This window comes from Rhinolophus hipposideros, assembly GCF_964194185.1.
Source record: "Rhinolophus hipposideros genome assembly, chromosome: 5".
NCBI lineage: Eukaryota > Metazoa > Chordata > Mammalia > Chiroptera > Rhinolophidae > Rhinolophus > Rhinolophus hipposideros.
In genome coordinates, this window is record NC_138051.1 from 75,099,970 (window position 1) to 75,117,734 (window position 17,765).

A 17,765-nucleotide genomic window follows, 5' to 3' on the forward strand; every position below is an offset into this window, starting at 1 on the left:
TGGATGGGGACGACTGGTTTTATTTAAAACGGAAGCTAGTTTTTTCCAGTGTTTCTGAGGGTTGTACAGATCAGCCAAGTTGCTGTCAAACGTAGAGGCAATTCTTTTCTCCTTGGGCTTTTAAAATGTAACTCGATGGTAATGGTGTATGTATTTTGACATTTTACCAGTTGACTTCTGATTCCCCCCACACCCGTCTTTACTCATAAAAAGGAAATATGCAGTGGCTTATTTTTTAAAAAATTTATTAGGGTAACTGGTTAGTAAAGTTATACAGGCAAGTGGCTTACTATTTTAATACTACAAATTATTATACACTGAGGCAATAAATAAAGACCCTTTCTTTAAACAAATGGTAAAGGTGACTGGGAGTTAGTGTGAACCAACAAGTTAGCTTAGATTCCAAGATCCAGAACCTGAGAATCTGTGGGTGTAAGTTTAAGCAGCTTTTTGGGGGGAGGAGCGCAGGGGGAATACTGGGGAACTGTTTCTCCAGGGCCCATGAGCTCCAAGTCGTCCTTCAATTTAGTTGTGGAGGGCGCAGTTCAGCTCCAAGTCCAGCTCCAAGTCCAGTTGTCTTTTCAATCTTTAGTTGCAGGGAGCGGAGCCCACCACCTATGTGGGAATTGAACTGGCAATCTAGTGGGGGGGCGCAACTCCCTGGCTCATGTGGGAATCGAGCCGGCAACCCTGTTCAGAGCTTGCTCTCTAACCTGCTGAACCATCCGGCAGCCATAAGCAGTTTTAAGACCAGCCTTTGCAGAGCATGTGGCAACTTTTTGTTCTCTGTGTTTATGTAGTCCTTTCATCTATAAGGAAAGTTTGAGGGTAATGTATCTTATTTGCAATATTTTTTAAAATTTAAGTGTAGTCGGTATACAAGATTACATTAGTTTCAGGTGTACGATACAGTGATTTGACATTTAAGTACCTTACCACAGTGGTGATCACACTAAGTTTAGCAATCATCCTGTCACTATGCAGACAATGTTACTATGTTCCCCTCCGCCTTCACTGAGGGTAATATATCAAGTCCAGCCTTCCCTTCCTCAAAAAGCTAAACTAATATTACTTTGTGTACTTAACCAAGTTTCCTAGCAGATACTAGATACTCCTAGCAGATGTCAGATACTAGAGAACAATTGGAACATGTCAATTATGGGTATAATGTGTAAACATAAATAGATCTTTTCACAAATCCGTGTAGTAAGTTTGTTCCCGTACTGGGAGTATGGTAGTCATGGACATTTGCCAGACTGATGCCTTACTACTGTCTTGGGATCAGTTAGTTAGTTGTACCTCATCACATTAAATGATACGAAAAGTCACAAGTAAAGAGGCATGGTCAGTTGTTGGCAAGTCTTAATATTCTTTTAAATCATAATGCTTCTTTGCACGTGACCAGTAGCAAAATGTTTAAGTTTCATTGGAGGAAATTTGAACTTTAAAAATTCTAATTTGAGTATTTTTCTTTGAATTGAGAAACCACTCATTTTGGCAATTAATTTTGAATACGTGGAATTTTGAATTAGTGTAATGTGAAAACCACAACTAATGAATTGATGGCATAGATCATTAGATTAGTGAAACATTTCTGATTAATTTTGGTTTTTGTTGCCTGGCTTTTCTTGTTCAAGTTTTCCTTCTCTATTTCTGGGATTGTATTCTCCAAAAATGTTTTGTTTCATCATGGCTGAGTGTTTGAGTTTGTCTTAGCAATTGCTTTTACATTTTATCATTTCTGCTTTTGTATACTTGGTGTCATGTTTGTGTTCTCATGAACTTGAATCCCAGTAGTGCTGTCAAAAGGGAAGGAGTGGGATCTGAATTTTTAAGGTTAGGATTTCTGGAGTCTACTAATTCCTACTGCTATCTGAACATTTATTTCGGTTTTAGTCACAAAACTTGGAACAGGATTCGGATATTTGATTCTAGGGTAAAACGATTTTCTGACTAATGAAGAAAGTGCCTTTTATATACCTATTGGGTAGTTTTTTAGAGATAAAGGGGCAAAAGGCAGTTTTGGTTCCTGCTTTCATAGGGTTGTCATTTAAAAGTCTGCCCTTTTATTTTTGAAACATATCCAATTCTCAGCTGGGGATATATGAGTAGGGTAGACCCTAAAGGCAAGGCTTGATGATCCTGATGGTTTCTGCTGGAAATGTTTCAGAAAGACTCAGATACTACTGGTGTTCTTTCATTTTTCTGCTCTGTAGTTTACCACACTGGCCTTCCGAGTTGCCTTCTGAATCCAGGCCACTGGGGGGAAGACTAGGCTGTGCGGGGGAAGCACTCTTTATGGGTACCATTTCCCAGAGGTGCTGGAATAGTAATCGCTTCAGTTGTGGCAGCTGTGTAGATCATTTTTGTTTTATCTGTAAGGTTGAAAGGGTCACAGGTGAGGAAGGAGAAAGAATTAGTACAAAGCATGTTCAATCTGGAAGGTAAAAGTACCAGTTTACCGCTAGAGTGTGCTTTGGTTTTCCATCTCTACCATCTCTCCCATGACTTAACTCGAAGGAATGGTAATACTAGTAACAAAAGGTCTAGTAAATTAGCAGAGGATTTCCTCTTCATGACTTCATCTCCGAACTTCTTTATATGTGCAATACAGTAGGGTTTTTTTGTTTTTTAATTTTATTGGGGAATATTGAGGAACTGTTTCTCCAGGGTGCATCAGCTCTAAGTTGTCCTTCAATCTAGTTGTGAAGGGCGCAGCTCAGCTGCAAGTCCACTTGCCGTTTTCAGTCTATTTGTAGGGGCGCAGCCCACCATCCCATGAGGGAATTGAAAAGGCAACTTTGTTGCGAGCTCTAACCACCTGAGCCATCTGGCCACCCTTCTGGAAGCTCGTGCAGCTCATCCTCAATATACCTTTTTCTATCTACTGTATGTTAGATAAGACCCGGTCTTACAGTAAAATAAGACTGGGTCTTGTATTAATTTTTGCTCCAAAAGATGCATTAGGACTGATGGCCCGGCTAGTTCTTATTTTCGGGGAAACACGATACTATAATAAGATAATGCATTCCACCAGGGGAAGTCATACCTTTCTCCTCAGTGTGTAAATCAAACTTTGGGGTTTAGAAAAGGTCTTGAAAGAGCCCTCAATTAAGTTTGTGTAAATAAGAGTTAGTTGAAGGATTTGAGCGATTAAGAATATACTGATGTTTAAGATATAAAATACTGATATATGTTACCAAATAAGGTTGAGTTTCCTGGTTTGGAAAAAAAAGACATTTGGAGTTAAAGTCCACTTTGAGGAAGGGACTCAGCTTTCTTGAGGTTTGATTTAATTTTGAGTGAAATGATCTGAGCCTCTTAGAAAATAGGTGTTAATTGTCTAGGAAGTTACTGTATTTTGCCGTGTATAATGCACACTTTTTTCCCCCAAAATTTGTGAGGGAAAAATAAGGATGAGCTAATTATACATGGATAGTACTAATTCTGTATCTATATAAATGTTTTTATAAAGTTTTTATTTATGCTTATGAGTTAAAAGTAATAATAAATGCTAAAATTCCTTTGTAAAACAAACAAAAAACAAGTACCTAAATGTAAACATAAAATTTGAATTAAAAAATTAAGAAGGGTTTTATCCCTGAAAGTTCGGGCTAAAAACGTGGGTGCGCATTATACACAGGAGTGCATTATACACAGCAAAATGTGGTACTAATCCAGTAGTAATCAGATTAAGGTATAAGGCATATCAAACTAGATTATTGTGATAGTTGCTGTTCAATAAACTTTACTTTGTAACCAGCATTGGAATCTTTTTTTTTTTTTTGAATTCAGGGTTATTAGGCTGCATTGTTTTAATGTTTTCCATCGTCCAGGTACCAGTGGTGCTGGGGCTCTGACCTGCTTCTAGGACATGAGAACCTAGTTCTGAAATACAAACTTCCTGAACTCTAGTGAATAAGGGGCCTTTGGCACAACTCACATCTCACAACTATCTAACAACAAAGACAGTTCTGTCCTTTCTCATCCTAAGCCCTACACATGGTATTCCCTAGTTAAAGCAGCCAAAATCGCCTCAGTCCCATGAAGCAAACTCCATCTGAAACGGAATGCAGTTGATGAAGTAGCCTTGGCTCTTTGAGGTCCCTACTTGGTGCTACCTGGTTCCTAGTGACTTGGTACAAGTTATAGTCCCATGCAAAAGGCCCTTGCCAGAAACTCGCTCCGATATGGGAGCCGAGAATAACTACTCACCCTTGGAAGGCTTGATTTTCTCATAGCACCGAAAGATGGCAATGAGGAGAAGCCCTTCTCCAAGCTGGCAGATCATGTAGAGGAGAGGAAAGAAGAAAAGTGGTCCGATGACTTCAGGGGGGAAGGTCACATTGAGGATGGTAGAGCAGAGCTGGACGTTCTGGCATCCGGTCTCCATGCTGACAGTGCGGCTGCACCTGTGGAGTTAACACGACCAGCCCCTTACGCCCTCACAGGAGCGGCGTGAGGGTGCAGCCTCACTTGCCTGTTTCCTCCCTCCCAAGGGCTCCGAGACCCACTCAGTAGTCCCAGACAGGAAGGTGGGAGGGGGCCAGGTGTGCGGCTTGCACATGGTTTCTAGAAAAGTTGACTCCTGAAAATCACTCAGCCAGCCCTGGAGAAGGATGGTGGCTAGTAGGTTCATGTCAGGAAGTTTTTATTAGATCAGTTTTTTAGCTTGGAAATCTACAGGTTGTCTACTTTTGTAGAACGACCAAATTAAAATTTGGAGAAATGTCCAGCTGGTGGGGGATGAAAGTTAGCCAATATCACCCATGGGCTTGTTAGGTTGGGCTTACGTATAGAACAATTATAACTTCAACATGCAGTAAAAGATTGAAATATCTGGGGACCTTGTCCTGTTCCCAAGTTTCTGGCTTGGAAACCTTTAACTCCAAAACATGATTGGAGGGAGAAAAACCCAAAATAACCTCAATTCAGCCCCATTTATCTGTCTTTGGAATACATTTTCTTGGTTTTGCTTTCCATTTTATGGATTAAAGAATGGGATGTTTACACTTAGCGACTATGTTGAATATACTTAGTTAAAAAATTGAGTTGCAATTAGTGTATTAAGATAGTCACTAAAACCCCTGAGAGCTGCCTCAGCACATTATGAGGAAGACTAATTTGGTGGCACTTGATTCTGTTGGCATGCGTGTCACTGTTTTTGTGAAAATTCGAGTGGTCATTAGCAGCCTCTTGGCTACTATGTCACCATGTGTTGCCATATGTCACCATCCTGTAGTAATTGTTTTTTATTAGCCTGTTTTAAAAAGATTTTAAATTGTACTTTTAAAGCACCTCAGTTTTCGGGTGGGGTGGGGGGCTTTAGGCTAGGCTGCCGCTAATGTATAGACTCCTGCATAAGCATTTGTCTATTATGGCTGAAAAGAAAGTTCCTGAAGTGTACTGCTCTGTATGGAGAGGTGCTTGATGTTCCCACATCAGGCTCGCAAGTCACCTGTTCCCCTAAAGTAGCAGCTGTTTGTGAATTGGATTAGACTATAAAGCAGAGGCCACAGCTCTTTCAGTTCTGAGTGCTACTTAGTGCTACTCTGCCACGTGGTGGTGTCCTTGTCAAGGCACAAAAGGAGGAAAAGGAGGAAAGGAAGAATATTACCGACACTTGTCAGGACACGGAACTACCCCAGTGCCATTAGCTCCCAGGGAGTTGGGCAGGAGATGGAATCTAGACTCTGGAGGGAGGACTTGGCCATGAGTTGTTGCTCTTTGGATGATTAGATGCCTTTGGTCTCGCTTTATGTTCCTAACCCATTCACTTGTGTCCCGTTTTCCAATATTTCTCACAGTCCAAAGTTCCTTGTTCGGTTGATGCATTTGAACATATTGCTAGGAAAACGCCTTCCCCAAATCTCTGATCTCATCCTTTTCCTGAGAAACCCGATCAAGAATGAGGCTCATGGGACAGTGAGACCTAAGGCAATACCTACTGTCCACTGAGGCGGAAGAGAGCAGAGAGAATGTAGCCCAGCAGAAAGCCGATGAAAGGCATCAGGGAGGAGGTGGCCCACAAGCGGAGTGTCATGACAAACATGATGCTCTTGCCCACATTGATGGCAGAGAGCGCTATGACGGCCACACTGAGCAACAGTGTCATGATCATGCCTCCCTGTGAATGAGGACAAGAAGAAAAGGCAATTAGAAGGGTGGTGGGAAGGGGAAGAGCAGAGGGGTGGGGAAACATCGCTGGACACTGAGCTGGGAAAACATTGTCTAAAAAGTTGCTATTTGAAGTGGAAGGGAGTACAAAAGACCTTTGTTTCCCATCGTTTTTGAACTTATCAGTAGCTAGGAAGCTTAGAGGACAGAACCCTGATTAACACTTGTTACTAAAGACTCAGCCAAGCACAGTTTCAGCTTGACATCTCAGGAGGTGCTGGGGCTCTGAAGGAATGACTTCGTCTTCCTGCAAAGTGGAGCTTGTACATTAAATGTTCTCTTGCAAAGTCATTAACTCTGGAGCTTGTACACACAATGCTACAATACTGCCATTGCTCCAAATATTTTGGAACTTACTACATGTAATTTTTAGAATCTGTACTTGTCTCCAATACCTCCGTTACAGGTAGGGACTTTATATATTTTAGGATGAATTTGACTTCTGGAAGTTGCCAAGAGTCATTTGAAGTGAAGCTGGTAAACAAGTTGGATTATCAAGTCAGGTAATGTGGTTTTAGATGCTAAATGGTATACAACTGTAAAGGGAGGAGCCTACTTTCTCGAGGGACCTGCAAATTGGATGTGAAGGAAGTTCCCAAAAGGAGTTTCAGAAATATCTTGGGTGATAACGGCATCATCAGAAACAATGCAGGTCCACCCTGTTGCAGCTTAAAGGCTGTGAAAGCAACATTTACTGCTTTTAATAATAATAAATATATGTTAATATTAAGACTTTAGTTTTATTTTAAAAATTATTTTTTATAGTTGCATCTTACCATTAAAATTTTCAATAGGTAGATTTGCAGTCAAATTAAAATGTTAAGATTTTTTAGCATGCGACATAAGCATTTTTTTGGTCTGCATTTTAGAGAAGAACACACTTCAAACAAAATTTATGCACAAATTTAAGGCTCTGTCTCACCTTTTGAGTAAACATACATACATACACACACACGCACACATAGTGAACTTGTTTTGAGCTTACCATCTTATTTTGTAATGATTATATGTGTTGGTTCAGTTTCCAGTTCATTCACATATGTAGCATTTTATGTTCCTAATATCATTTTTAAAAATTGTGGTAAAGTATAATAGTTACCATTTTAACCATGTTTTAGTGTATAATTCAGTGGCACTAATTACATTCACAATATCCTGGTAACATGTATTTATTTTTGCTCGAATTTCAGCCGTCCGGTTTTGCATGTCTATGTTTTAAATCCATGTTCCAACTGATGTAGTCATTCAAGACCTCACATGTACCAACTAGTGGCCTCATGCCAGGATAGGAAGGAATTTGACAGATCTCATCAATAACCCTCATGCTTCAAGTTTTATTGAAAGACTTAATTGATGAGCTGCTCAGTTTGCTCTTGCATTGCTCTGGCAATGCTCTTCAATTGCTTTTGGATTTGTCTTCTGCCTAATGACCAAATAGTTTTGACCTCATTAAATGAGTATAATGGATAATGTAGGGGACATTGGGCTACAGGAATTGTCCATGAATCCAAATGCCCTCTTTCTTTGTGTGGGCATTCACTCTCATTCCCTCACTCTTGTTCTCCCACTCTTGGATGTAGAGTGGTTATAAGCACAGACATTAGTGTGACTCTGATGTGAAAACTGGCTCAGGCAGTCTCAAGATGTGTAAATTTTGGTGAGTCACTCAACCTCTCAGGCTGATAACACAGGACCTGGGTATATAAGAACCACTCACCAAATTGTAGCTCCTGTTATTACTTATAAGTACAGGAGAGGAAAAGAACATCCCAATGTATTCTGTCACTTTCAGTCCTGCCATTTGTGGAAATCTTATGTCCACAACCGCCTGATGAGACAAGAGGTCATAGGTAGTTGCTTCTCCATGTTTTGTACCACCTGACTTCTCTGCCATGTCATAGCTGATTGAAGCTGTGATGAGTGTTCATTCATGTGTAAGCAATCCATCAGCTGGACCAAGGAGATGACCTGGCTCCAAATCTTCCTACAAAGTAGGCCTACACAGGTTGGTGAATGACCCATCTAGTCAGATCCTCTCATTGTGGGAGTTTGCAGGATTACAGAGAGCAGAGCAAGTGTTAAAAGATAGGCCTGGGAGCAGCAGAAGCTACAAGTTGGCAGAAGCCATGTGATAAGGGATAATCCGGTCAGTTCATCAGTAGCAGCATGTATGGGAAAAGCAAACAGATTGGTTGAGTCAATGTAACGGGGGACACTTATTAAAGAGTGATGACTTACGGTAAAAGTAAGTCTCCTGGGCCATGGCATGCTCAGGTTCATCAAGCTGACCATATAGCCTTGAATAAGCCCTTGCATATGTCAAGTGTTAAACTTGAATTGCCCTTCCAAGGGGGCGTCCCTGAAATCATCTCTCAGCATATCTAAATATAACCTCCCACTAGGGGGCGCAACTGGTTGAGCAGAGTTTGAGCAGATACCTTCTGCCAGAGCTAGTTTTCAGAAATTGGATAATTTTGATTGGAAAGTCTCTAGGAAGGTTAAGTGTGCAAAGAGGTTGGGATGATTGTTGGCTCATTTTTCAGTTTATAACTTACTATATTTTATGGCACAGGCAGATGAAGGATGACCACAGCCCTCAAAGCCATGAACTCAAGAAAACAGCTTTTGCATCGGGACCTCACATTTGTCTCTGCATTCCCACAAAAGTGGTTCCTGTTTGGGAGTATTTGAGAAACAGAGCTATTGGCCTCTGGTTGTTAAACCTTGGAGGTTTAGCTGTGGTAAATTGGGTCCAGTGTACACCTGTGTTTTGTGGTTCTTTGTTACCGGTCCCTGTCTTTCCAGCCCAGGTGTGTCTTAGCCCTTTTAATGTTCTCTGATGTCAGTCTGACTCCATTTTTGCTGTGGAATTGAGCAATGGATATGCAGCACAACCGGACAGGAGGGTGATTGATAATCCTGGCTCTGCCAAGTAACTTTCCCGGGCCTCTGTTATTCTACCTACAAAATAGGAATAAGGCAGGAGACTGAACTTCATCTTGAAGGCCTTTCCAACTCTAAGACCTGGGGTTCTTTTTGTGTCCTCAGAACACTTTAAAATTATTCCGAGGTAAAAAGGAGGCATATATTCTTATCAATTGCACTTGGGTTTCTAGTTTTTGGTTTTGTCATCTATAAAATGGGGGAAGGCAGAGTTCCGTTAAGTCATATCAGGGGGTCACTTTACATTTTCACATTCGGTGATTTTCTTTATTCCTATACCCCCACAAACTATTTGAATAAATGAAATGATGAACACAACATGTTTCTGTTGTGTTCTTTTTTCCCCCCTGCTAACGTGGGAGACAGAACTTGCTCTTTTTTTCTCAGGTGTTGGCTGTGGGGGCACTGTGCTAAGTGCCGGGGTTCAGTGTTAAGACACAGCCTTAGGATCTTGCTTCTTGAGGAACTCGAGGTTACTAGGGCATAAAAACATACAGGTACAGTGGTACCTCGGTTTTTGAACGTAATCCCTTCCGGAAGACCATTCGTGTTCTGAAACGTTCAAAAACAGCCTACAGCTAGGCCTCAGGATCTTGCACTCAGTGGAAGCCACATGACATGTTCGACTTCCGAGGCGTGTTCAAAAACTGAAGCATTTACTTCCGGCATTCGTAAACTGAAGTGTTCATCAACAGAGACATTCGAAAACTGAGGTACTACTGTATTTATAACGCAGTATGATAAATGCTGCAACAGGCCAGTGTTGGGTGCTATGCGCGTAAATACCAGCATCCTAATCCTACCCAGGCTTGTGGGTTGAGGAAAGCTTCCTGGAGGAGGTGCTGTTTGTGTTGAGATGTGAAGGGTGAATAGGTGTGAGCCCAGTGAGTGAGGAGGGAATATGTTCCAGGTGGAGGGAATGGAATGCAAAAAAAAAAAAAGAGTTGAGATTGGAGAGGTCAGTTGAGACCAAAGGCCTGAGGAACCACATTAAGGAGTTTATATCCTGGAGGAGAGTAAAGAACCAGTGAGGGGCTGTAAGCAGTGGAGTGACAGGACAACAGTTTGTACTTTCCACCTTCGGGGTAAAACTGGGTCAGGGAGCCAGGTTGGAAGGCTAGTTCAGTTGTCTAGTGAGAGAGGATAGTGGCCGGAATGAAGATAGTTGATGCAGGCTGGGGAGGAATGGATGGATTCAAGCAGAAGCAGGTAGAGTTGACAATCACCAATGAGTGTGAGTGGGGAGGGAGAAGGGGCATTGAGAATCACTTCCGGTTTCTGCCTCAGGCTGTTGGGCACATTGAATGCCATTCATTGAGATAATCGGGGGAGAAGAGGAGCAGATTTGGGGAGGAAGTGATTTTAATGTAAGACAGTGTGTTTTAAATGCCTGAGGGATATTCATGTAGAAAGATTTCTCAGTTAATAAATGGATTCTGGAGTCAGGAGAGTTGAGGGCTGACGATACAGTTCTAGAAATCATCTCAGCTTCTAGATGTTTGTTGAGATGGATGAGATCTCATGGAGAGGAGATCCTGGGCTTAGGGAAGCCTGGCAGGAAAAGCAGAAGCTTGAGCTGAATGCAGAGAAGTAACTTTTACCAGAAGAACTCACAAGGGAGTCTGAAAATAAGTGTCAGAGATGTTGTAGGAAAATAGGAATGCTCAAGCCACTAAAGTTGAGGGGGAAAGCTTCCGAGGAGGCCATACCTTTTGGTATGGCAAGTCAACCATACTGAAAGCTGCCAAAAGGTCAAGGAAGAATTGAGAGGTGTGCATTGGATTTGGTGAAGAAAGTGGAGCGAGTGGTCATCAAGATGCTGAGTGGATAGAGCCGCAGGAGGATAAAAGAGCGGGAGTCATTGTTGAGGGCCTGGTCACTTGTGAGAGCAGTGCCAGTGGCCATGTGTGGAAGTGGAAGTGTGGGGAAGGTTGTCGCCCAAAGCCTGGCTCGGAAGCAGGAGGAAAGAGAGGTGTTGGCTGGGATGGGAGGTGAAGGATTGCTTTGTTTTTAAAGATAGGAGAGCTGTGACCTGTATCATGCTGATTGTGAAGAATTAATACAGAGAAGTTCTAGAAATGAGAATGAGATGGGGAAGGTTGCAAAGGTAGGGGACATGATCAAAAGGAGCTCTCTGAGAAGTAAGGGTGGAGAGGATGGCAGATGCCGTCGAGAACAGAGAGGGGGATCAGCCATGGCAGGAGGAGGAATGGTGTCCATGTCTTCCAACAGGTGGGAAGGGGAACTGTGACCATGCTCTTAGGACTGACTGTACCAGGACAGGGCAAAAACTACTCTTGACAATGGTAGTGTGAAAATAAAACGACCCTGAAAACCCAGCTTCTTTGTCTTAGGGGCCAAGCTGCTGCCAAGCCTCAGGTTGCAAGTATAACAGCATGCTGTGTAGACTGGCCCAGGGCGTGGCTCCAGGGGCAGGATGGAAGCAGGACCTCAGAATGTCAGGAGGCAGAGTCCTTCCTGAGCAGTAATGTAGAGTGAGCCAGATTGGAGATTGACAGGGCCTGAGCGCTAAGGTCACAAAAGGTGGCAGCGGGACCATGGTTGCACTCCAAGAGTCCGTGATTCTTCCAAGGGCAAGACAGTGGCATGATGCCCTGTCTGTGACCACAGCGCTCCCCTAACTGCTCTGGGGTCCTACTCACTCCATGCTCCTCCCATCCTATTCCTAAAATGCTGGGAGTGGACACACCATCTCTTCCCATCTGGCTTCTTGTCCAGTCAGTCACGTTTGTCCTTGGTCCTCCCCTGAACTCCTCTATTCAGACTTTTCCCCAGGCTTACCCCAATCCTATCCTTTCTTCATGGTCTGGCTCAAGACCGTCTCCTCCAGGAAGCCTTCCCTGACCACTTGGCCCTCACTAGCCTCACCCCGTTGCATTCTGCCAATGCTTGATTGTATAGTGTGTTGGGTCTTGTTTCTCATGTGTTAACTTCACTTTCTGCAAATAAACTCTTTGTGGACAATGAATCCTCAGAGAGTGTAGCACAAAACTTAGCATCTAGTTGGTACATAATAAAAGTTTAATTTTATTAATAAAATAATGTTTATATCTTATAATGGTGTTTTACTTTTTTCCTCCTGACTTTTCAAAAGTATTCTTAGGTACATTACAATCCCATGAAGTAGGTCCCCCAATAGTACACTTTTTTTGTTGTTAACAAGGAAAAAAAAACAACACAAAAAAGCTCAAATGACTTGCCTCAAGCCACACACTGAGATGAAAGCGGTCTTCTTGCTCCCTGCCCAGACCCCCAGGTTCTTACCTTGATGACATAGCGCACATATTGTGGTCGTTTGGCATTGAGGAAGATCCCTATGGTGCAAGGAATGAGAATCAGGACCAGTGACAGCACAATGCCTCCATAGGGTACCTTCTGCTTCAGGTCCCCGTCATAGATTCCCCTGCTGTAAATGTACAGGAGGAGGGGCATCATGCCCAGGGCAAAGAAGGTGGAGCAGGTGGTCATCACGATGCTGGGTGGGAGACATGGGAAGAGCGCAGAGAGAAAGCCCGTTAATAGAGACCATTTCGCTGAGCGCCGGCTGTGTGCCTGGCAACTCACATGCATTGCTCCATTTCCCAGTAGCCTCAGAAGGGAAGCATACTGTCTCCCTTTGGGGGACGTGGAAGCTGGGGACTAGAAGAGTTGTGACTTGCTCAGGATCACGCAGGGAGTAATGGCTGAAGCAGGATTTGCACCCAGGTCTGTCTAGCTGCTTCAATCCCTGTGTGATTCCCTGTGGAAGGAACCATTCTGATCTCCTTTGTAAAAGAACAGTTTTTTGCCATATGCACCGCCCATTTGGAAGAAAGCTAACTGTGATCCCACCATTCTGACTACATCCCATTGGATCACAGAATAGCGCCCGACCTTAGAGTGTCTGCCCTAGAGCCTCGGCGACAGCTAGCCATGGTGGCTGTGTCCGACTGAGGTAACAAGGACTAACTACATGAAGAGCACTTTCTCTCTTGGGGAGTTTGAATATGAGACACAGTGACAGAATGCTCGGTCTTTGAGAGTGGGCAGCATGGGAGGGATGGTCAGGCAGAAGCCAAAAACATGCAAGTAAAAGCAGTAAACAGGCCATGATCAGAAAGACTACAAAAAATAGCAGCAAAGCAGTAGAAACAGGATAATTGAAGGACCATGAGAGTGGTGCAATAGAGAAGGCAGCAAGTTACCCATTGTTAGTAAGTGGCCGGATTACCTGGTCATCTCACCTGCTTTGTATCTTGATTACTATTCTCGTCCCCAACACTGATATTCTCATGTTTTTTACTTTCTGGTTTGTACTTAACATTAGTTAAGATAAGTTGAGAATACATCAATACCAGCAACCTATAGAGCCGTTCAAACGCACGAAGTAGCTATTTTATGTATATGTCCATATTTCAAAAAAGCAGGTTGTGAGATGATATGGGCAGCATGACAGCATTGATAACAAAATGTAAAAACATGCAAATACAATAGTATGTCTTGTTTATGGATAGGTACCTAAGTAGCATAAATCGTAGAAATGAATCTACAACAGTGCTGAATTCTGGGAGATGCTCCCCGTGGGGCGGGTCGAGGGGGCTGAGATGGGGTGGGGCCCGTGGAGACCGCGGTGTTAGCTATTGATCTTTGCTGAGGAGAAAGGCCACACACAACGGGTGTGCTTGTTTTGATGTCCTTGGGCAGAGGAGTCATGCTTACTTTGGCTTGGCGTGTCAGGGGTTCTGGAATTTGCTCTAGGACTTGGTGTGCTTTGTGTGCAGGGGGGTGTGGGAGCCAGGTTGCTAGACCTTCAGGTACCTCCTCCACGTGTGTAAATGCTGGTCAGGGTCGCGTGCCCACCTCCTAATGTGCTGGTATCTGTGACGGTCACGATCCTCAGTGTACCCTGAAGGACAGGGATAGGAGGTGACTTGTCCAGATGCTAGTTCCGAGACTGAAACCTGCGTCATACGTAGTGACACTTTGGACCCGGATACCTCTCAGGGGGTCAGGGGGTCAGGGGAAAAGGAGCACATTTAGTTTTTTCATTTTCCCTCCCTGCTTACGTTCTCAGAGCACTGCACAGACCCTACTTCTGGATGTCCAAAACACTGTGTCTGGTGGATGGGCCTTGAGACACTGTCAACAGAGGCATCGGAGGCAGAAGCCAAGGGAAGTGTGAGGGGACCTGGCAGAATCTCTTTGGTGAAGTGGAAACTTCTGGGAAGCCAAATGGCTTCCGTCTCATCCTGGTTAGGCCTCCTATGTATGTCATGGTGGGGAGGCCTTTGGGAATCCTTGGGTTGTGTCCATGTCTGTTGTCCCCACAGCCATTTGCTCTGGTCTCTGCTGTGGGCTGGGTCGAGAGGAGCAGATGAACTGAAAGGTTGTCACAGGGGCCCAGTTCCCTCTGGCTCTCTCTGTCCCTGATAAGCCAAGCTCACTTCTTTGAGGACATTGTCTCTTGCCTGTAGGTTCCCCGCATTTTTTGGAGCTTGTCTAAGTGGCATCTTTGAGGAAGGAGCCTGGCTGGCGTGAGAGGCCCACCTGGTGGTCCAGCCTTCCAGAATGCTCCGGCCTGCCTGTGATGGCAGGCTGCCCCAGACTCACTCCAGCTGTGAGGCAGAGTCACTGGGAAGAGAGAGCCCAGGATTGGCTCTAGACACCATTTTCTCATCAATTCTGGGAAACCTCTGGCAAGTCTCTGGATTTCAGCTTTCTCATGTCTAGAGTGGAATTGGGGTTTGAAGATTCCTCCCTACTTGAAATGGGAAATAGGATAGTGTTGTGCTTAAAGAGAAGTCTCAAATTGGCAGCCTTTGTGTGACATCTGGCCCTCTGATATGTATGGTTTGGCTTGCGCAGTGTTTATAAAAATTTTGCATGAGTTACCAATATTTAAAAATTTGGCGATTTCACATGAAAAGGGAGTTTCTACCTTCTCTTGAAAAACGTGAAGCTGTGGCGGTGGTGGCTTCCCGCTCCCAGAGAACACCCATGGTGGAGATGCATGGCATCTGCCCTGTTTAGGGAGGCCCGTGCCTCTGAGGCTGGCAATCAGCCTTCAGCCATTTTGTTCATTTATGTGTGTGCTTGGCCCTGAAGATATTTGAGTAAAAACACAGGCTTTGGAGCCCTCCAGGCTCAATTTCCTCATCTCCAAATGGTGCTCTTCCAGGGCACCTCCTCACAGGAAGCTGTACGAGGAGCTCATGTAACGTGCTTGGCACAGTGCCTGGCTGTTGCCTATTGTCAGCATCATTGTCACAATTATAATACACATCACAAGCTATCCTAGTGGAACTCAAATTGGAATAGGAAGTCTGGCAACACGTGATGGTCGATGATGAAATTCACGCTCTGCCAGTGCGGTCTGAGGCGTGGCTGAATGTTCATGGATGGTTCGTCTGTGGGGAGGGGCTCTATGGTGGAAGGTGGACATTCAGCAGAACATTATCTCTTGTGGGGTTTAGATAGAAGCGACAGCTCCCAGGTGCCCAGACAAGGGGGCTGAGCAGGAGAACATGTTGGGGGGTCACATTCCCGAGTCACTGGAGGCATGTTGGGGATGGGCCTTGAGCCTAGGAAATGCGGGTATGACTGAAGAGGTCTCATTAGCACCCACCGGGTACAGAGGCTGAGACATCTGATCACTCACACTTAAAAATGCCCACATTGCCCTTTATGTGGTCCCACTCTGCTCTGCTGCTTCTGCAGACCCACAAAGCCCTCAGAGCACCCCTTCCCTGACACCTGACTTCCTGCATCCCTTCTGAACCAGAATTAAGATATAGCCCAGGTTTCTCAGGACACAAAGGCCATGACGAGCCTTGGCTAGAGGCCAGATCAAGACCGAGGGCTTGCTTTGCAGCAGGAGGGATTTCGATTAGACAGAGGGAAGAACTTCCTCACAGTGAGGTGGTTGGACATTGAATATGTTCCTGTGGGGGACTGTACAAGCCAACCTCCTCTCTGTCCCTCTCTTCCCATCAACTACCTCAGTGAGGGCTGAATTCTGTGGGGGACGAGTCCAGATCAGTTCAAATGGTGGGTCCAGGTAAACCCCAACTATTGCTCTCGTTTTTTCATTTAAAAATCGACCCTACCTCACTTGGCATCACTGGGAGGGGATTCCTTTCTTGGCTCATTTCCTTAGTAAAGTGTGACAATGGGTGGGGTGCTGACAGACACACAGGTGGACTGTCTGAATCCACAGCCCTACCTGGAATAGAAAAGCATCTCCACTGAGGCGTGAGACCAGGCTTAGATAAAGGCAGGAGCTTCTGCTGGTGAGTTTTCTCAGTCAGCATAGGGAAAGCTGCTGACTTCCCCACCCCTCACACACCCCAGTTTAGCTGAGGTTAGGCCCAGAATAACCTGGCTGGTGCTGGGAAACTCTTGGATCTACCTGGTTGTGTTTTTGCGTGGAAGTGTTCCTGCGTCTTATGGGAGGGTGTGAGGAAAGCTAAGAGAAGACATTCCATCTGCCTGGATAGGAGCTTTGGAAGTTCTTGCTTGCTCTGCAGGAATTGGAGCCCCCTTGATCTCCATGGAGATGTCTGGAACCTGGCCTCAAAGCAGACAACTTGCCTACTGTTATAGGCAGGTAAAGTTCCCCATAGGCCCCTTTGGTTTAAATCAATACTCCTTCAAGACCATCGTTATGCCCCACTTGAGATTCTGGGAGTAAGGAGGTCTCCAGGATGCCCCGGACCAGCTTGACCTCTTTGGCTTGCTGCTTAACCCAAGACGTACCCCTGCTCCTGGCCCCAGCTCAGCATAAGCTTTTGACAAAAAATGCCTGCCACCCCCTGCCCTAGTATCCACCCAGCCCCCACTCACTCCTCCTGGCTTTAGCCCAGCTCTTCCCCTTGATTGTGACATCTCCAATATGGCCCTCATTCCCAGGCCTACCTGAGGTTCATGTCCCCCTTCATGGCCAGACTGAAGACGTTGGACAGGTTTCCCCCCGGCGAGCAGCCGCAGATCAGGATGGCCAGTGCCTCAATGTTGTTCAACCGGAAGATCTTACCCATTAGAAAGGCAGTGAGGGGCATTATGCCGTACTGCGCCACCAGGGCAATGGCCAGCCCCTTGGGCTTCCAGAAGTGAGCCTTGATCTTGCTGAACTCCATGGTGCAGCCCAGCGAGAGCATCATGATGAGCAGCATGGACACCAGGATGACGCTCAGTGCCAGATCGGTGGGGCGCTTGCCAAAGTTGGGTGGCAGGGTGAAGTTGAGCGGGGCTGACCCATTGTGGGCTTCCATTCTCCTGTGTGGCGGCAGAAGGCCGAGAGACCTGCACAGCCCGGCTGGCCTGCTGACTGCGTCCCCTGCTCAGTCCTTGGAGGGCACCTTCTTCAATCACCTTCCAGGGCAGAGTTTCAGGACAAAGGGAGCTGGAGCAGGTCTGATATGTCCTACTCTGGCAGGTGGTCAAGACCAGAATGCAAATAGAAGGATGATGCAACTGGCTGTGGCCCCAAACAGGAGAGAGCCCAGAGCTTTGTCTGCCTGGCTGCCCTATCTCTTCTGGGTGCCACTCACACTCCTTTCCCACTTAGCTGCTTCTGGGACAAGAGAACTTATTTGTTTCCCTTGCCCCACACTGAGCCCTCCCACAGACGTTCTGTTCCTGAGGCC

The 17,765-nt window shown here is 45.1% G+C and overlaps 1 protein-coding gene across 1 annotated transcript; it reads right to left on the reverse strand.

The window, feature by feature from the left end:
- Positions 1–238: 238 nt before the first annotated feature.
- On the reverse strand, positions 239–17,496 carry SLC10A1 (solute carrier family 10 member 1). The gene is made up of 5 exons (XM_081047578.1): positions 17,035–17,496; positions 12,406–12,616; positions 5,949–6,127; positions 4,216–4,412; positions 239–2,375 (listed from the first exon to the last, which is right to left on the reverse strand). The coding sequence occupies exons 1-5, from the start codon at positions 17,388–17,390 to the stop codon at positions 2,272–2,274; spliced, it is 1,047 nt and encodes a 348-aa protein (XP_080903704.1). The 5' UTR covers positions 17,391–17,496; the 3' UTR covers positions 239–2,271.
- Between the last annotated feature and the right edge of the window lie 269 nt (positions 17,497–17,765).

Bases quoted from the DNA above. Each gene is read 5' to 3' on its own strand.
- SLC10A1 (XM_081047578.1), bottom strand. From the start codon at position 17,390: ATGGAAGCCCACAATGGGTCAGCCCCGCTCAACTTCACCCTGCCACCC. The intron at 12,617-17,034 runs GTAGGCCTGGGA...TCTCCCACCCAG, and splicing joins AAGGGGGACATGAACCTCAG to CATCGTGATGACCACCTGCT. The intron at 4,413-5,948 runs GTAGGTATTGCC...TTAACTCCACAG, and splicing joins CTCTTCCGCCTCAGTGGACA to GTGCAGCCGCACTGTCAGCA.